The sequence below is a fragment of the Pieris brassicae genome, chromosome 6 (genome assembly GCF_905147105.1).
Source record: "Pieris brassicae chromosome 6, ilPieBrab1.1, whole genome shotgun sequence".
Classification (NCBI taxonomy): domain Eukaryota; kingdom Metazoa; phylum Arthropoda; class Insecta; order Lepidoptera; family Pieridae; genus Pieris; species Pieris brassicae.
The window spans coordinates 5,277,170-5,298,431 of NC_059670.1; the positions used below are offsets into that span (position 1 = coordinate 5,277,170).

General features: G+C 33.0%; 2 protein-coding genes across 3 annotated transcripts in view; both read right to left on the reverse strand.

Annotated features, from left to right (window-relative positions):
• Window positions 1–1,029: 1,029 nt before the first annotated feature.
• Window positions 1,030–21,262, reverse strand: part of LOC123711026 (probable ATP-dependent RNA helicase spindle-E) — a 33,824-nt gene continuing 13,591 nt past the window's right edge. For both annotated transcript variants that reach the window (XM_045663416.1, XM_045663417.1), the window contains exons 18-27: window positions 15,965–16,180; window positions 14,113–14,322; window positions 11,963–12,088; window positions 11,061–11,221; window positions 10,183–10,302; window positions 9,666–9,788; window positions 7,326–7,473; window positions 6,338–6,459; window positions 3,457–3,681; window positions 1,030–2,883 (exon numbers count right to left, since the gene is read on the reverse strand). In XM_045663416.1, the coding sequence (XP_045519372.1) occupies window positions 2,745–2,883; window positions 3,457–3,681; window positions 6,338–6,459; window positions 7,326–7,473; window positions 9,666–9,788; window positions 10,183–10,302; window positions 11,061–11,221; window positions 11,963–12,088; window positions 14,113–14,322; window positions 15,965–16,180 (1,590 nt within the window). In that variant the 3' untranslated portion in view covers window positions 1,030–2,744. The remainder of the gene's footprint in view (window positions 2,884–3,456; window positions 3,682–6,337; window positions 6,460–7,325; window positions 7,474–9,665; window positions 9,789–10,182; window positions 10,303–11,060; window positions 11,222–11,962; window positions 12,089–14,112; window positions 14,323–15,964; window positions 16,181–21,262) is intronic.
• On the reverse strand, window positions 19,710–21,018 carry LOC123711030. The gene has a single exon (XM_045663420.1). It carries the CDS (start codon window positions 20,972–20,974, stop codon window positions 20,012–20,014), a length of 963 nt encoding a protein of 320 aa, XP_045519376.1. The 5' UTR covers window positions 20,975–21,018; the 3' UTR covers window positions 19,710–20,011.

The window sequence follows — 21,262 nt, forward strand, 5'->3', positions numbered from 1 at the left end:
TTACAAAACATCCCAGTTAATAGTCTTTGTACACATCGTATACAAGTGTTTGGTATGTAATGAATATTAATGATTAGATTAGTCATACTATCAGTGCGTTGAATAACTTAACACAAAATCTCTCCTATTTATAAAGTATATATTGTTTTTTATAAGCATTTTTTTGCGCAGCAGTTCACTTTAACGTCAATATATCGTTCATGAAATATACACGAATAGTTGCTAATAAGTTAGAGGAAAGTCACAAAATATGTTATAATATCCTAACATGAAATGCCTTGACCTAAATTCGAAATGTAAGTAATTTATGATGTCCTAAGTCACCTGAAAACTATTTCTTCTGTTTAGAATATCAGTTTCACTTAAAACGTTATATTTTACTTTTATCATTCTACTTAATTGCTATAATTAGAAAAAATGTTAAACTATGGTTATATTCTTTGAATACTTTTTGATGTGACAGAGTAAACAGACCGAACCAACCTATTGTTAGTGTTTTACAAGGTGTGAACATGTGTAACATGAACCTAGTGATATCGGGTTCTAACTAAAAGATAAGGATCATACATAAAGAACATAGGCATAATTTTTTTTATTCACGAGGGTACTATTTTAACTATATGAATGCTTATATTTACATCGAACCTTTTTTTCAATCAAGCAGTACTTGCTTATAGTACTTTTTAAAAAGATTTTCATAGAACAGTAGGGGAACTCGATACGTAAGAGTTAAGAGCTAAAGGCCGCAACACCTGCAACACCGGGATTCTTGCAGGTGCGTTTCCAGCCTTTAAGGTAGTGATACGATATTGTCTTAGCGGTTCGGTTATACCTAGAAAGGCATAAAGTGATGCGCAGCAAGAAAAAGTATTTTTATGTAAATCTAGTTTGTTTATGTGAATAGGAAATAAATATACAACGAAATGACGAAACAATACTTTTATTTTATTTACTGCGAAAGATTGCTTCAATTTAAGGAGGCTGTCTTATGGTATTTACTAAATAAATGAAACCCAAGATGATATTTTAAGGTTTATTTTCTTAACACATAATTATACAATATTGTAATATGTCCTAATGTTGTCTATATTTTAGAAATACGTATATGTACATCTATACGTGCACACTTTATAGTTATGCATTCATCGTCAATCTTTAATGAGGTAAACACAATTAATTACCAGCAAATAAACGAAAGCCTAAGATATATTAACCAGTAACTAATATATTTTTATTCAAAATATTTCTACCTATAGATAGAGTACTAAGCACCTGAATTGGAATCTTATTTAAAATATGCATAATATAAATAATAGACAAATAAAAAAACATTTTTAGTTTAGTTTTGAGCTATTGACAAAAATCTATAACCACGAAGTCGGCTATGAGATGTTACAGAACAAAGTAAAGGCATTTCACATTTGGCGGGAAATCAAATATATTAATATTATCTGTACACTTAAACAATTTTTTTCTTCTTATATAGAGTTCTTATGGGGAAGTCTATGGAATTATAGGAATATAAAAACTTTAGGTTTGAAAAAGATTCCACATTACAATAGTTGTCAAAGTTGGTAAATTGGTAAGCAGATTGTTAAAAGTCAAATACACATACATTAACATGTTTCTTTCTTTGTTGTCATAAATAATTATATAAATCAAGCAACATTATGCAGACGTCTTAGCATCGGCGGCCGGAATTTGTGTTGTTGTAACTGCCTGAAATTAGTGTCAGAAGAATTATGAAGAATTTAATCGCCGAAATTTATCAGGGATTTTTTTCAATAATTGAAAACAGATGACGACATGTACACGCTTTAAATTAATGCTAGTACAATTAATAGGCTGAAAAACGCTTTGGCAATAGCACAAACTTTAATATTAAATTACGCTATGCTTAACTAATGTTACCTGTACACAGCGCCATCTGTTGACAATCCAAAACTGACAATATTTAATTCTGGCAATAATTGTTCATCGTTATATAAATAAACATATATTTCAGATATGATTTGTGATGACCGATAGCGAACTTGACTGTATAAGATACACTTTTTTTTTACTTTTGGGTATTCAATGTTTCTCATTTATGATCGATAATATAACACGCATATTTTCACTATGCTATATGTTATGAAAATATACACTTTACACATATACTATTATTATTAATAAAAAAAGTTGGAAGAAACATCTTTTAAGGTATTTACAAACAAATTATAACATTATATATCGTTCATACAAAAATAATTTTAATTAATATTAAAACTAGACGTGAGAGACTGAGAACTTCTAGGGACGTTTGTATCTTAAGCTGAGTTCGACAATGTCAAAAGCGAAGAATTCCAACAAAAGTATGAAAGAAAAAACTAAATTAGTTTCACAATTTCTTTTAATCAAAAAATGTAAGTCACGATCTCATCTTGAGTGCTGTCAATACGATTTTAGAATACGAGCCTTAGGTAACAATCAGATTCGAGATCAAAAACGTTTTATAATTAACCTACTTAGCGCTAAGGCTAGCATACTAGAACAGTACTAACTTAAATTTATATTCAAAAGCTGTCAAACAAAACACCAAAAATGCTTTGAATTTTTACATATTTACACTACTCAAGTACAGATTGTAACTGTAAATATACCGTATAAGTAAATATACCTGTCCGGCCTTAGTGTAAGAGTCAGAGACAACTTAGGGAGGTTCACAATATCACAATGAAATTATTTACTAGAATTAATTATATTTAAGAATTAACGATGTTGAAGTCGTCCTCCTTCTCGCGGTGCACGTTGGAGAAGAGGTGTATACGCATCGCATGTACTGCCATCGGCGCTGTGCCGCAAAGCTTACACGACAAATCCGTGTTCGTTGTTAGAGACGCCCTGTTTATTGTTATTACGTTCATTAGACGGTACTTTTGAAAAATGATCATGATGATAAAGTTAAATTAGATAAAGTTTAACAAAAGGCTTTTATTATCATAGACATGAATAAAAATAATACAATTATTTCATTTTACCTTATTACTACTAAGATTATTACAGAATTTCATTAATTGTAATAGAATTATTACTATCATTTATGTATGTATTTTTATTATATATTTGTTATTAATAGCTTCGAATCTCATCGAATCAACCGTGGTAGTGACAAGAAAAAGATGTTGCGTAACGGAATAATGTGACACTTAACCGAAAAATGTGACGGAATTTTTTTTTCACTACGCCGATAAAGAAGTTTCACTTCAAAAACGGGGTTTCTAAAGACCTTTAAAATTGGGTTCAGCGTTTGTGGGTCTGGAGCGGAATGATTTAAATAACATAAATATATATAGTATTATAATACGTGTATAACAAAAATAATAATTTAAAGTACCCTTGGGCCTTGACTCCAATGATTAAGCGATTGCCAAGCTTATCTAATAAAAAAAAAACCAAAGTGAGCAGTTTGTATACCGGTTGACGAGCATCTTCAGCGCATCGTTATCTCTCTTCAGCTCCAGAAGCCGTTCCCTGGAGAGAGGTGTCAGTTCCAACGGAGCATGTAACGGGTAGACTTCAGCCCTTTCCACCATATCAGGCACATTGATGCTGAGGAACTCTTCGTCAGGTATCGACTTCCATTCCCAGGCTCTGAGAACTGATTCTGGGTAGCGATGCTTGCGCCGCTTCAGTAACAATCTAAGTAAAATCAAGATATTCTTGAAATATATTGAAAACATATTTACATAAATCTAACATAATGGATCGTATCGATCACAGTTAATTAAAAAAATCATTTTACGAGGCATTTGTATGAAGGAAGAATGTCTCCTCTTTGAAGTTGCTTGAAGTACAGTCTAGCTGGGCCAGGCTATATATATATATATATTTTTTTTTTATTTTTTTTATGTAATATCAGGCAAACGGGCAAGAGGCTTACCTGATGTGAAGCGATACCGCCGCCCATGGACACTCACATTGCCAGAAGGCTCGCAAGTGCGTTGCCGGCCTTTCAAGAATTGGTACGCTCTTTTCTTGTCGAATTGGTTCGGAAATACTTCAGTGGGCAGCTGGTTCCACATAGTGGTGGTGCGCGGCAAAAACTGCCTTAAAAAACGCTCAGTTGTGGAACGACGGACGTCGAGGTGATACGGATGGTATTTTGTATTTTGCCTTGACGTCCGATAATGAAACTCAGCTGCGGGTATTAGACCGAACAACTCTTCTGAACACTCCCCATGGTAAATGTATTTATAAAAATATATTTATATTCTTAAAAATATTGTTATATGTCCATTATGTACCCGGCGAACTCTGTTCCGTATAACATTCTAATAATATCGTGTTAACTTTAGTTAAACTTAATTTAGAATTTCATTAAGCTATGTAAAGCTAAAAATACAATTCAGAAATGTTCTATTGCTTGACATTACGAAAGAATTGCAGTTTTACACATAAGACCTGTTCTCTCTAGCGCCAATATTGCGATACTGCATGTTAAACCACAAACTCAAAGGGTTGTCGGTTCGGGTAATCATGGGATGATCATCACCTCAGAATGAGGAAAATTCAAAGGTGAGGAAGTTCCTTTGAGTATCATCGCGTGTATCACATCCATTTTGTCAACAGATGGCACCACATAGTGTTTGCATTCGTAAAATGAATTCATTTGTTACAATATTAAGTTTCTTATGTAAATAAAATATAATTATGTAATATATAAAGTTCTTTAAACCTTATTCGGAGCGGAGAAGAATCCACCAAAAAAGAGATAAATAACATCAGTCCAGCCGATTATGAGTTATAAGTGTAACTGACACGAGTTTGTTTTATAAATTTAGATTCTAGCATTCTATGTTATAAAGAAATATCAATAATGCTCATAACGATAGCTGTGTATTCTAACGTAAGTTGAGTTACATATATACATATTTTTATAAATAGCGTAGACGAAATGTTATCAATCATCTTATGGCCATAAATTGTAAAAAGTCAGTAAGGTAGTGATAAATAAGCCGTTTAGTTTTTCATACATTCATAAATTGTTATATAACATTCTCGTTTTCGATAATTCACCTAGTTCTAAGAACCCATAAATGAGTTAGTTACAGATTTTTGTTATGGTCAAGATCCGGCTGCAGGATTAGTTCGCTTATTGGTTATTTTCTAATAACTAAATTTTTATGTATATTTATAATTAGGAATATTTATGATTAGAATGTATATAGTGCTGGTATTATTAATTAAATTATTTTTGATTGATTTTTAGGTAAAAATTTCGTTCACTTGTTATTTAAATAAAATCACGGTCTACATCACAGTAATTTACATAAAGATTTCAAAAAATCACGGGTGCCGAACCCACCTGGCAGCACTTCTTCGTAGCCAGGTATAAACAGGTATAATTTCAATACATTTATACGTTTATAACGTACATTTATTAATTATATATCAAATTGAAGCTAACTGTTTTCTATTAATTATCGTATATGGGTGCCTAGTTAAATCTGGCCGCAAATAAGGATTACCTGCTGTTAAAGATGATAAATATTTAAGGTAGAGTGAAGGAGAGTTAACGCAAAACATCATTTGTCAGACATTGATAGCGAATGCTGCTTGTGCGACGCTTTTAAGGGCCTATACGGTCGCCAACCTCCAAAAAAGCACATTGTTTATTGCCATTTTTTGTCATCGTTTCGCGAATGGAAAAAATATTTGGTGGAGTTGAGTAGTTTATGTATCCATTTTGAAAGATCGATACACGATATAAATAACGTTGCTCCATAGAAAAAAAAACCAAACATCGCCAATTTTTGACACTTTGAATTCATTTTATGACGAAAATGTATATAGAACATGATTTTGAAATTTACACGATATATTTTATCGTAAGCCAAGTAATCCATTTCAGAAAAATAAAATTATATTAATTTAATGTTTTACATAACCCATTTGTTATTACGGGCCGGCGCGCCTCAGCGCAATCCACCCCGAGACACTGACACAGAAATTCGTGCTGGGATAGGGCCCTAAGCCATTGCGTTTGCGTCGAATGTTAGTGTTATTATATGCTAGTTCTAAGCTCATGTTTACAACGATTGTAGGCTTCAAACAAATTGTTTTATTTATTTGAACATCCCTTCACCGAACTTACCTCGATCAAAACAATTATTCCACAGAAGTATGAGAACATCAATTACAAGCAGCCATAGCTGTCCTGCTGCTATAACTCCTTTATCAGCAAATGGAAATAAAAAAGTCTTAGACGATAAATAACAAAAGCAAAATAAAGATCACAAAGTAACTTAATTATAAGACATTCAGTTCTAGTCTAGACAACTTATTTTTAACTTACTTCATGAGGTCTTCCCGAATGAGCTGGGGAAGATTGGTGGCGAAGTCCACATCATCTATCGGCGTCTCCATTTTATTCCGCATGTGCATCGTCAGGTCCATCAAGTAACGGAGGTGGTTTATCTGGTATTCCAAAGGATTTATTCCGGATTATTTATTTATAGAATCAAGATATCTTTCCAGAAAATGATAGTTACATCTAAAATTTTTGTACATAACACACGAATTCTATAGAATTAAATGTAAACTTTATGCAATTAACAGGCGCTGAAGACATCGGGAGGAAATCTTCACGCCGTAGACGCAAAAATGTCGACATGTGTCAGGCACAAAGGCTGATCCTACCCCTACTTAGCTATTAGGAAAAACGTACACGTACGAAACAGATACAAATATCTCAGGCCCAGACCGAAAAGGTTGAAACGTTTATGTAAATAGGTTCTAGGTTACGATTTTGTAATGTTTATCTATAGATATATGACAACCAAATGACAATTTGTATTTGCGAGCGTTCAAGTATTAAGTAACGATTTTTTTTCCCTCTTGTTAAAATTTAAGATGCGGGGCGGGGATTGAATTACGCGTTATTGTTAATCTTATTTTCCACTTTCCAGTACTTTATACCTCATAATGGTAAGTTTTAGGTATAAAGAGTCACTGAGGAGGGTGGTCACGAAACGTTACGGTGCGTTTTATCGAATGCGAATCAAGAATATCCAAAAATTGCGTGACGTAATACTTGAACGCTGCTTAAAGTTGTCTTTTTAAACAAGACATCTATTATTTCCTTGTTTATTTATGAACAGTTTTTAGTGAAAAATTCAATTGTCGTTTTTAGTATTTTTCAAATACAAATATTTCGTGATTAGCCAAATACGTCCCAGCCATTCTCGAGATTTAGCGAGACAAGCGAACATCAATTAATTTTTATATATTTATTTAGAGAAATAAAGGTGGGAAAACATTAATAACCAAAATGCTACACATACGGTTCCAATGTCGTCGACTGTTAGATCAGCGTCGATATTCACGAGTAAATCGTGTTCTGGGAAGTAGGGATGTCCCTCAGCGTCACTCCCCAAACCGCATAGAACGCTCACGTATCGACTACTCGACGAATCACGGCGTAGCTCAGCCCTATGATAATTTCAAGGTAATACAACAATTTAAGTTATACATATATTAACCACTCGAAAACTCTTCGTTTCTTGGCGAATCTTTCAGAATCTATGGATTACTTCCTGTCACTATATTATCTTAATATATATTATAATCTCCTGTCACGATGTTTGTCCGCGATGGACTCCTAAACTACTTAACCGATTTTAAATTAAATTGGCACACCGTGAGCAATCTGGTCCAACTTAAGAGATAGGATAGCTTACATCTTTAATTATAGTCGCAATTTATTTTATTGCAAATTATTTATCTATAATTAATTGACAGTCACAATTATCTATTATTATTAACTCCAAAAGATTCTAACAGATGTCGATACTTTTCGACTGGATTGAGTAAGTAATCAATAGATGGCACTGCTATGGTAAACCGACAAACGCGTCATATAAGCTACAATTCAATATCATGATTACCACGTTTTATTGAGGCTAAAGTATAAATTAAATTTATTTTGTAGTAAACGAAATACCGTGAAATTCAATTGTTTCTACTTCCTTTAATTTTTGGTGTTAGCGTAGCCAACCACGTGTTACTTAGACCGAAGTGTAAATTAAATTCAAATTATAGTGACGATAATACAATGAGATTATTCTTTCGTGTCACGGTATTAAGGCTAACTAAAACCACATAAAGGAACTACCATCTTTTTAGAGGTCGTCAGATTTCGATATCGAGATTCTTTGTATTTTCTTATAGCCAAGAAAGTGGTCTACCTTCTGTGCCTGAAATTTGCCGTCGACTTTTTGGGTCTTATGCAAGCCGGTTTCCTCACGATGTTTTACTGTTCGAGCGAATGTTAAATGCGTACATAGACAAAAAGTCCATTGGTCTAGAGCCGGGGATCAAATTTACGACCTCAAGGATGAGAGACGCACATCGAAGCCACTAGACTGATCACGAAACAGTTACAGGAATCTGAGGTTACAGGTTCTGAGATCTGAACTTATGTATCGCTTGCCCCCGGGGAACGAGTCGTAAAAAAATATTTTTTTCAGAAAAAAATAGGAGACGGTATATCTATTAATACTAGGATACTTAATACATTACATATACAAATATCTTTATTAAATGAAAGCATTTTTTTTTTATTCGACGATTTAATTTTTTTTGTTATGTACAGTGAAACCTAGTTAAGTGGGACCTTGATAAATGAGAAACGTCTATTATTGAGAGTTGCAACGAAGTCCCGGTTCTTTTTCATTAAATTACCTCTGTTAATGGGACTTTTTGAACCTGGTTAAATAAGATTTGAATTCTAAGACTTTTTCGATGTTTACCTCTATAATTGAGACTCTGTAGCTCAATTACCTGTATAAGTGAGACAAATTAATCAGGTTTCAACACGTTTTGACGTGTTTGTTTACATACATTTCTCGTCGTCTTTCGCGCATGCTTTGATTGTCAGTACTACATATATCATGTTTTGCTAGCAACTAGCAATCAAATACAAAAAAAAAAACCGATTACTTTAAGTCATAAACTTTACCGTATTTCTTTTTCGACGCGACATTAAATTCATAACATCAAAAATACGCATTTTTATTAACATTTCCACCTCTAAAAATGGAATAACGGCACATTTCGACCTCTGTAAATGAGACAACTATAAATTTAAACCTGTTTAATTGGAAAACTGGATTATTGAAAACCCTCAATAATTGGTACATATGTCTTGGTACCTTGAGATTCCAATTAACCATGTTTCACTGTATTTAGAGTAAATATTTTTCGCGGAAATATTATTAGCACGCTTTTTTTAATTGTCGCATTAACATTTATGATTATTTGGTAGTATTACAATCTAAACTAAAACTATATTTATTAGTATTTTTTTAGTTTTTCAAACCAAATTAAAATGTAGACCAAATACGATTTCAATATTTTTATACTTTTTTTACACATAGGGGATATACGCAACGGTGAAGGCCAAACTTGTGGACCAAGAGTCAGGTGATCTGTTGAACACCTTTGTTAACGTCTTTACGCAACCTACTGAATGCTTACGACACTTTCGGCATCTTTATTTGTTCGCAGAGTTCGCAGTAGAGATATTGTGTCTTTTGTATTTAATATTATATATTTTATTTTGGATTATTGTATCGGCTTAGTGTATATAATAATGTGTATAGAATAAATAAATAAAAACTTACTCAGGGCAGAATATGAGTGCAAGCAATGCGGGTAGGCCAGGTATGTTGGGCATCAGCGTGGTGTGCCGTAGCGTCAAACGGCTGCCCACTTCATTCTGACCAACTTCCGCCGCTACCAGTAACCTTGTGACGTAATATCCTTTTAGCCCCTCGAACCCAAGCACACCACGAAATAAATGGAGAAAAATATATATTTTTGGAACTTTGTAAGTGAAGTTTCTTTTCATCACGGTCGAATGTAATAATATAAAGAACGTACGTACGTAACGTACGTGAATGGCAATAATTAAAAAAAAATACGTTTCATAGACTTTTTTTATTAAATTCTGGAGTTATCCACTATGATAGGGCATCATTAATTTTAGTTTGACGTTAATTTGTGGGTTGGCCTACATATAATATTTTCAATGCTTCAATTTATTCAAGTGACGGAATCATTCTTATATAGCTATTTAATTAACAATTGTTACTTAATTTATTACGATAAATTATCAAATTAGTGAAATAATGTAAAAACCTTTCATATATTTCCTGTGGGTCCGTATCCAGTAGTACTGAGTTGACGGAACTGCTCTCTATATTAACTGGTTTGTCATGGCTCGCGTACATTAGATTGTGTACTTTCGTTTCTAACGGGCTGAAAACATTGTTACAAACTGGTTAGTGAAAGTAAATCCTTTAATTAGTTTGTATTGTCATATTACAATAAATTTGTAATCGGAATTGAAAAAAGTTCGGAAAAAAATATTATTTCCGCCGTTTTAAATATTGTCTATTAAATTGGCCCTACTATAGGTAATAAATGCACAATCTTGTCATGAGCGCTGTATATGTCAAACTTCATACAAATAAAATGGTTCGACACCTGAAACTAAATTTAAGCTTGACGTTCTAATATAATATTTATTATTAATCATGTTTGAAGATTTGTTTAGGTATGGACTACACATGTCTAATGTATCAATTGCAAAAAAAAATAAGGAAAAGTCTTCCCTGTGGAAGACGCCAAAGAATTATTATTACACCGGAAATCAAACACAAAGCATATATTTGATATGTTATGCACAAATTCAAAATCATTTAGATAACACAATGTAAACTTATAAACGTCAAAAAAAGAAACATATGATATGGCTTCTAATTTTAAATTTTCTGCCAGTTCTCAAATCCGTTGATTTGACGCCGTTGCGTAGAACGGAAGAGAAGAGTTCTTCTTCTTGCCAGTTAGCAACAAACTCTCTGCCACTCTTTAATCGCCAAGGTTTTGTTTTACACAACGTACCACGTTAATTAAAAAAAAACATGAATGTTTACAAATACACTTTGTATCGTTATGTTATAATTTATTTATAATTGCGTATGCGCAACGTATACTTTTATATCACGTTATTTTACCTAAATGGTCCATTAAGGCAGACGTCAGAGATACATTCCTTATAACTGGATGGCCCCAACTCTTCGACATGTTTATAGGCCATTTCGGATTGCTCCTTATTGTGAGCACGTTTTTGTGACATGTTCAGTTCGGACGCAGTCTCTCTTAGGTCGTGGTTCAACTGCACATGAATACAAATTAATTACGAGTTATATTTTAATTTAATTAAAATTCCGATAAATGTTCAATGAAATCTTTAATTGATATCGATCATAATTTTAAGCAAGCATTAAATTGGTCCCAGGGGAAGAAGTCAGGAAAAGTGAGTTAGAATTTTCACATACAAGAAGACAGAAGAGATATCGATAAATCTAAGCCTAATACGGCGGCCAACACACACATTTCCGGAAATTTGTAAAATAAAAATATTTAAAGAAAACACTTTTTTCCCGATTGAAGCTATGTATTATTATAAACTTATAATTATTCTACATAATTTATTCCGACATTTCGCGTGCCTTACAGCGTGCGTGGTCACGGTGTCTGAAGACAAAAGGTGTTGAATGTCAAAAAGTATTACAGCTTTAGGGAAAGTTATATTATCTGTCTGTCTGTCTTCAATCCGGTAAAAAAGTGGTTTCTTTAAATATTTTTATTTTACAAATTTCCGGAATTTTGTGTGCCGTATTAGGCTTATGTTACTTTAAATGTGTATAAGCTATGTTAACAAAAGACAAATAAACATATTGTTTATAGGTTTATAGACTTATAAACAAATGAATACAAAATTGGTAAAAACATAAATAAGAGTATTTTCAGTAATGCTGGAAGAAACAAATGGAAACGTCACCCATATGAAAAACGAATCAGTTATATAAAAAATAAAACATGAAAAATACATAAAATTATGATTTGAACATACCTTTGATTCATAGCTTTCCTCACACTTGACTGCTAAACCGTTTGTTATCAATTCCTTGTTAAAACTGATCCGACCGCCCTCAGCCATCAGCTCGATGGACACCACTCCGTGCGTCACCGAATATACCTATAACGTTTACAATTTGATACAATATATATCAAAAAACAAAGAGCAGTGTTGGTCTAGTGGCTTCAGCGTGCGACTCTCATCTCTGGGATCGTAAGTTCGATCCCCGGATATGCACCAATGGATACTCTTTCTATGTGAAGAAAACATCGTGAGGAAACCAACTTGCCTCAGACCCAAAAAGTCGACGGTGTGCGTCAGGCACACAAGGCTGATCACCTATTTGCCTATTAGATTAACAAATGATCATGAAACAGATACAGAAATCTGAGGCCCGAACCTAAAGAAGTTGTAGTGCCATTGTTTTTTTTTTATATCAAAAAGCTGAGAAACGTCTCAATCATTAAGCTTCACGAATGGTGTAATAATAATCCTGCGGCAACTTTATATGCTTGGCCTCAGATTTATTTTTTTATTTCAAGTTTCCTTACGATGTTTTCGAAGACCCTGCGAGTGTTAGATGTACATGGAGAAAGTCCATTGGTGCACACGCGGATCAAACCTACGACCTCAGGGATGAATTACAAGCTGAAGTCTACCAACACTGTATTTACGAAAATTGTATACTAAATTTGTGTATTATAATATTAAGTTATTACCCATAAAACATCGATCACTATATCAAATTTTATGTCGCCCAGAGGAAAAGACCTACCAAAAGGTGTTTTCCTCTGGGCGACATAAGGTTCAAAAGGTTTTTCAAAAATATTTGATAATTACAAGCAATATAACATCTCTCAGCGACATCCTCACGCACACACGCGCATTCAAATACTTACATACATATGCCAAATGCCCGCCTTCCTGCGAGCGGAACGGACCTGATTTTCATACATGCCATCTCCGCTTGGTGGAAGCACATGTATGAAAGTCATCGTTACGAGTATAGCGGAGTCCGTAATGGGTCAGTTCCACTCGCAGTGGAAGGCGGGCATAAGGTATTACTAGAATTTTGTTTAAGTAGATTACTATTATTTCCTTCAAATTTTTATATATCCATTATATTCACAACTGACTAAAATGTGGGTGACTAGCGTCAAATTTAGTTATAAATAAAGTTTATTATTATTAATATATTAACTTAACTTAATTAATTGTATCGGTATAATTACGGCATAAAGTCATTCAATAAATATCTACAATAATACAGGAACGTAAACGTAGGCACGCGAATAGATGATATAATTTTATTGAGTATCGACGAAGTTGTACGTTCAAAACCAGGATTTAACGTTTTTCATTTGTTATTACAGGGACTATAGACATCCGGCATATTTTAGAAAACCGGTTTATTTTACGTAATTAATCGACGTGTATAGTTATTAAGCCATTCAAATATGTATTTGCAGGTTTAGATTCGAAGAGCATGCATGGCGAATGTGATGAAAAATTATGTCATGTTCAGTAAAATATAATTTCAGTACCTTGATAAGAGATTAAAAGAGCGTATTAAAAGTCTATACTAAAGATAGTACAATCTCTATGTATTACAATGTTTGACAAAACTTTAACCATATTTTATGAAAACGTGCGTACGTACTACCTACGTACATCGTAGTACGTAAGCTTGCGTACAAAAACTAATGTATTTAATTCCTCGGTCTAATATAAACTATTTACATGACACAGTCCATGTATCGTAAACCTACAAATTATGACCAAAAATATATATTAAATGTACCTGAATGATATAAAAATAACTCTGGTATACTTTATTAGATATACTGGTTTGATTAACTTTTATATTGAACATATATAATGATCAATGCATCTTACAATTTCATTTTTTTTAAAGTAGGTTGTTAAATGTGTTTATGTTTAAAGTCGTATTTGTGTTATGTAATTGTTTAGATCAATATCTAAACAATTACATAATATACAAGTAGCTGTAATAATTGAATTAAGTAAATGGATAAAGCGAGAGGTATGTCAGTCAGGACCGTAGCAAGTGCAGATCCATGGTCTCTGCCTATCCCTTCGGGAATAAAATAAATAAGTTCTGAATATATTAGGATCTCTTATACCTTGCCAATAAGTCCTCCCTTGGAGATAAAATCGGTTAAGACTAGGAGGGAACCCGGTGGCCACTCGCTGTGCGCGGACAAAAGCGGCGCAGGCGCAATCTCAGCTAATACGCAGAGCATCGCTAAAGGCGGACTGTCCATGCCATCGGGTAACAATCTCAAGCTGTCTAAACTCACAGAAGCCACACTACCATAATCTATGAAGAAGACCTGAAAAGTAAATGTTAAAAAAATTATTAATCAATACGATTTTTTTGTTTGTAACTTTTACCATTATAAAGGTACTACTGTCAAGTAACACGCTAGCATCATGCTACAATTAATAGGAGTAAAAAATAATTGTGAATCAATGTTTTTGGTTCTACGCGATATCAAACAAGATCAGGTTTGGAATTAAAATCTTTTTGTTCTGGATTTATTGAGAATTTTATAGAAATGTTAGCTTAATAAGTAAGCATTGGAGTGGACGATTTTAAACCTATTTACATACGAAAACTAAAGACTGATTTAAAATCTAAAAATCGCTTATCGTTTCGTACTACTGAGCCATTTCTAAAGCAGTTTTGCTGCGCACCACCTCTAAGTATTTCCGAACCAATTCGACTTAGAGTTCTTCAAGAAAAGAGCGTACCATTCTTGAAAGGCCGGCAACGAACTTGCGAGCCGTCTGTCATTGTGAGTGTCCATGGGCGGTATCACTTAACATCAAGTAAATCACTTCACCTATTACATAAACGTTCAACGTCACCGATATGAATAAGCGATTATTTTAACCACGGTAGTACGTTAGTAGTTAGTTTTAGTAGTAGTTTATAGTTGCAGCAGTTAAAAAAAACCCTTCTCAATATAACTACATTTTCCAATAAATAATACACTTTTGTAAAGAGGCTCTTTAACCTTTTGAAGTGAAACTTCTTTATCGGCGTTGTAAAAAAATTACCGTCACATTTTTCGGTTATGCGTCACATTTTTTTCGTTACGCGCCATCTTTTTCTAGTCCCTACCACTGTTGATTCGAAGTCATTTATAACAAAAATATATAATAACGATAACAATGATAGTAATAATTATATTACAATTAATTAAATTCTGTAATAATCTTAGTAGTAATAAGGTAAAATGAAATAATTGTATTATTTGTATTCAAGTCTATGATAATAAAAGCCTTTTGTTAAAATGTATCTTATTTAACTTTATTTGACCAATTTAATAAAAATAATAAAAACAATAAAAAACGCACACATTTTTTTAAATTTATATTAGTCTTTAAGTTTTTGTATGTTTGTAAAATATTCTTTGTTATTATAGGCTACTGCACATAAAACTCCAGACAAAAAATAATAATAGAGTTTATCCAGTCTATCTTGACATACAAAATGCATATAAAATCACTTATCAAACTGTACCTGTAAGTCCAATACAATTTTTACATTATCTTACCCTTATTGCCCGGTAAGAGGTATAAACAGGCACGTGGCAATATTTTTTTTGTCTATAAAAAAAAAATAATGGCCACGTATATTTTTTTGTCTATGAATTGTGTTGTTTATGTTTCTATGTACCAGGTCATAAAAAAGTTTCCGTTTAGCTTATTATTGGAAGAGCTGTTTGAAAATATCGAAATGGAAAAAAAAAACGAAAAATATACATACTAGCGCCACCTGTATTTTTCTACTAATTGACGCTATTGATACTAAACGAAGTCACACGTTATTTCATTTTATTAGAAGTTTCTGTTAGCAGTGAGACCGCCCTTTAACGTCCATTATCCTTGTTTTACTTATAATTGTTTGTAATCTACATAGTGTTTATTATAGCGTGTGTTATGTTAGAGTTGATTATATATATATACCTCTAGCATATCCTTGGAAAGCAATCGCGAGATTCTCGCTCGATACATCTTTGTCCCAGATGCATCTAGATAAGGGGCTGCGACCAGCATATCAATGGCCGGTGACCCAGAACACGGAGTAAGGGGTTTACGGTTCAACTTTTGTTGGATCAAGCGAAGCTCACAAGCTGTTGATTCGTCAGCGTATTGCACCCAGAATTTACCAACGTTTATGAGCTGAAAATTAAGATCACTTTTTTATATAATATCTTAATATCAGACTAGAAAGGGAGTTTTATTTAAAACAATTATATAATGTATAAAATCGCTCGTAAAACACTGCGTATTTTACAGCAAGGCCACCATGTAACGGTCAGGATACATTATATGATGTACTAGCGAACGAGCCCGCTTTGCACGGGCAATATACCTAAACCTTAGTATTGTCTTTTGTTAAAATAGCTTTTACACATTAGGAAAAACACTTTTTGAACGGATTAAAGCTATGTATTATTATTAAAACTTATAGTTATTTACATAATTCTTAATTTTAAATTTTCCGACGTTTCGCGTGCTTTTCAGCGTGCGTGGTCAGGGTGACTGAAGACGAAAGGTGTTAAATGTCAAAAGTATCACACCTGCAGAGAAAGTTGTTTTATCTGTATTTTATTTTGAATTTAAGTTTTAATAATAATACATAGCTTTAATCCGTTCAAAAAGTGTTTTTCTTAATACCTAAACCTTTCTCATGAATTATACCATATATTCATGAAAACCGCAAGCCGTGCAGTAGTTTTTGTGGTTGTCTCGAAGATATCGCTCTTCGATCGATCGATCGAGTGGCCCTTCTTTTAATATAATTATGTTCATTTTTTTATATTGTAATGTAAGGAAGTATTAATAAATATTTTTATTTATTTATTTATTGTTGTATAAGTGTTCTTAATATAAAGGTAGTTGATGTGGTGGAAACACAAACTGTGTACAGTTTTTCTATCCACCAGGACGTCGAACATAATTAAATCATTAATATATATATATTTTAATGACGTATATGGCATAATTTATGTTATGCATAATTTATAATTGTTTGACTTATGTAGTATTTTTTTAATTTAAATTTAATATTGTTTCTTGTTATATTCGTAAGAAGTGTAGGTGGTATCGAGTTTATTAAATTTGGAATAATGTAATCTAATGTTTTTTTCCCATATAAATTATTGTATTTGGGTAATAGAAATTCGTTTTTTAATTTTCTACGTGTTGAGTAGTGATAGTGAGTTTTAATTGTTTTGAGGTAATTTTCTGTAAAGTAGTTTTCATTTAATAATCCTAGTTGTACTTTCTCGTGTATAGGTATAATTTTGAAAAATGCAAATAGCTTTCTGTAGTCCGCTTTATATTGTGATTTTAATTTTAAGGGAGCAATTGTTTTTAAAATACGTATTTGTATTGCAAATATTTGATTTAGATAAGTTTTGCATGTTCTCCCATAGCTTGTAAGTCCATATGTTATAATGGATTCGGCTAGTGCTTTGTATAATAGTAGCAGAGTTTTAAGTGGTATTTTATTTTTTATTAAAGTGAATTTGGCAAGTATCGCTCTTAGCCTATCACAGACAGAATTAATGTGCATTTTCCAGGACATTCGGTCATCTATTGTAAGCCCCAGGTACTTATGGTTATGAACTAATTCTAAGGCGTTGCAGTTGCAGCTATTGGGGTACGAGTTATAAGAATGTGCACATGTGTGGTTGTGTAAGATTAAGATGGGTGTACGTGAATTTAGATTGTGACTGGATCGGATATGCATGAACTTTGTTTTGTTAGGATTTAGTACAAGTCCTACGTCGTGGGACCATTTAGCCAATGTATCGAAATCAGATTGTAGCTTTGTTTCTGCTTCTTGGATGTTAGGCCCTGCAGCTACTAGGCATGTATCATCTGCAAATTGGAATATCTGACAATACTTTATTATGTTAGCTAATGTGGTTACATAGGTAAGGTAGTGTAAAGGCCCAATGACTGAGCCCTGAGCCGTACCTTCTGTAATAGATATTGGAAAACTTTCTTCGTTGCACACTTTAACACGATAAGTTCTGTCTTGCAGATAGTTTTCACACCACTTGAGTAGGTTTCCTCGTACTCCGCAGTCATTTAAGTTCTGCAGGATTACGCTGTGCTTTAATGTGTCGAATGCCTTACTGTAGTCAATAAACACTACTAGAACATGATCTTTTTTATTTAAATGTTTATAAATGTGGTCTGTGAATGCGGATAGCAATTGTGTGGTATTTTTATTTGGTTGGAATCCATATTGTTTGTTAGAAAGAATATTGTGTTTTTTATAATAATTTTGAATTTGTCCACATATGTATTTTTCTATTATTTTGTTAATTGTTGGCAATATAGTTATTGGACGATAATTATTATAGATTTTTTTGCTACCATTCTTGTATATTGGTCGAACTATGCCTGTTTTTAGTAAGTTAGGATATTTTCCAGTATAAATGCTCGTATTAATAAGGTTAGCTATGACTACGTTGATTTTATTACATAATGTTTTAATATCCATAGCTCGTATTTTATCTGCACCTAGAGACTTTCTGTCGTTTAATGATTTAATTATCTTTGCAACTGATTTAGGGTCTGCTGACTGAAATCTCATACTAGTATTTTCTGTATGCTGGTAGGAGCTTTTATCTAACAGTGGATTTACACAGTTGGTTGCTATATTACTAATACTATTGTGGAAGGAAGTTGCAAAATTATTTGCAATATCTTTACATGTAATATTTTGGTTTGCAAATGCGTTTTGTATAGCTACGTCCATGGATGTTTTAATTTTTCCTGTTAGTTGGTTTAATATGTCCCATAGATTTTTTAGATTATTTTTATTAGCTTCTATATTGATTCTAATTGTTTTATTTTTAGTTTTATTTATTAATTTATTGACATAATTTCTGGTTTTATTATATTTTTGTTTGAGTATTAAGTTGTTTGGATCTTTTATATATTGAGTAAAAAGTTTATCTCTGTACTGACATCCTTTAATAATTCTATTATTAATCCAATGGTTACTATTTCGAAGAGAGTTAGATTTAAGTTTAACTGTACATTCAGATTTTTTATATGCTTGTGTTAAGTTATTTTGTATGAAGTTATATATACCAATAGGACACTTCATTTCTAATGTCGGCTTCCAATCAATTTGCTATAGAAGGATCGTTAATTTATTATTGTCAATTAATGTTTTATATGTTGGAACATCCTGTGACTGTGTTTTAGTGCAAGCAAGCACGATCGCTCGATGGTCCGCTAGTTTTGTGCCAACCGTTGCCGTGTATAGGTCGTGTGTTTGGGATCGAGCGTATATGTGGTCTATGCATGATTTTGTAATGGTTCCTTTGTATAGTTCCGCCCTAGTGTAAGTTGTGATCCCACACATAAGGCCTAAACTGTGTAATGTGTTGCAATATTTATGTTTTATAGGAATGTCTAGCTTTAGATTTATATTAACGTCTCCCAATAGATACAAATCAATATTTTTCTGACAGTTGTTCTTAATAATATTATGAAGTTCGTCAATAAACAGGTTCTTGCTTAGGCTAGGTGGGCGGTAAATAGCACAAATTTGAGCAGTGTATTTTGTCTGAGTTGTGATGGTAAAAAGTATATTCTCGAAATGTTGGCTTTTTACAATTTTCATATTAAATTTATGTTTCTTTTTTACATATACTACGATACCTTCACCTTTCCTACCGTTTCTGAGTGCCGAAAACATATGGTATCCATCTAAATTATACAGACAACTGATTTTATCAGAAATGTTTACTTCTGTAAGCACAATAACGTCAACAGCGCCAGCCGCATAAATACATTGCTCAAGACTATCAAAGTATTTTATGATTGACCTTATGTTTATGTGTACACACAATAGATTTAAATGTCTACTGGGAATTTTACTCACAAAATCACTTATGTTTATACAGTCTTCTAATTCACAAATATCACTAGTTAAACTATCCATCTTAATAATAATAATTTATATGCATTTAAATTGGTCAGTTAATTGGCATTCTGTCTTTTTTTTAGCACTTGTATATCCAACACTGATCTTAGGTTTTGTATTTTAGTGTTTTCATCCTTTCTTGCACGCACCATACCGTTTTTAAACCATACGTATTTATATCCTTGTTTATTCTTTAATTCCTGTTTGGCTTCCCATAAAACGCTTTTGTTGTGTTTAGTCATTGCTTCCCTGATGAATACTATTTTGTTATTGTTGGGTTCATAGGGGCAAACATCGGCCACCATAGTTTTAATGGTTTTTGCAGCTTTAATCCACTTTTCTTGGGTTGCTTTATCATTAAGTTTTACTTGTATAATGCCCGGTTGGTCGTTTTTACCTTGGTATCGCATTGTGTTACGGATACTGTCGAAGGGCTGTTTAAGTTTTAATGCTACATTTTCAACTAATTTTCTCACATTCTCTTCACTCGCAGGGGGGACGTTTGCTATTTCTATAAAATTAGAAAGTTTCTCCTGTTCCATCTCATGGAAACGCTGCTCCAATGCACCTACCCTCAATTCCAGATTGTTGTTTTTGTGTATTAGTTCAGTGATTTTTCTTTCTAAAACTTTTATGGTGTTTTTAAAAGCATCAATACAACCTAATACTTCGTCCAGCTTCGTACTGTGAAATTGCAGAGATTGGTTGAATTCGTTTATTTCCTTCTTTATAGTTTTTTCTACTTCCTTTGAAATTTTCTGTATTAGCCCCTTAGTGTCCATAGGTATATCCTCCTCTGCATCCTCTGTTAGATACAAAGAGGAGTTTCGCTTCGGGGATTCTTGTTGACATTCCATACAGGTCCAGTCCAAGCTTGGGGCCGCCTTTAATGCGGTTATCTGTTTGTTGGTAAGACCACTACATCTGGTATTTAGGTGTACCATTTTTTCACATCGGGCACATTCACATCCAGGCAAAGATTTAGAAAAAGGTTTATTACATTGGTCACACTTAGACATGATTAGATTGTCTTAAAAAGATCGTGTTAGATTATGCGCGTGTCACTCGCACGGCTGCGCTTCGACGACTGATAAAATAAATAAATTAAAGTTATCGTTGACTATTTGTAAATAGTATCCAACGGTTGTACCGTTTGAATGGTGTATCTCTCATTGCTAATTTGTAGATAACATTTTTGTTCGACCACGTTTATTCCGAGTTTAGACATTCGAAGGCCTATGACGTGGCTTTCGATTGGTAAAAGAATTTACAGAATCGGTTCAGTAGATCCACAGTTTACCTATTTA

Coding starts and splice junctions, on each gene's coding strand:
- LOC123711030 (XM_045663420.1), bottom strand. CDS start 20,974: ATGTCTAAGTGTGACCAATGTAATAAACCTTTTTCTAAATCTTTGCCT.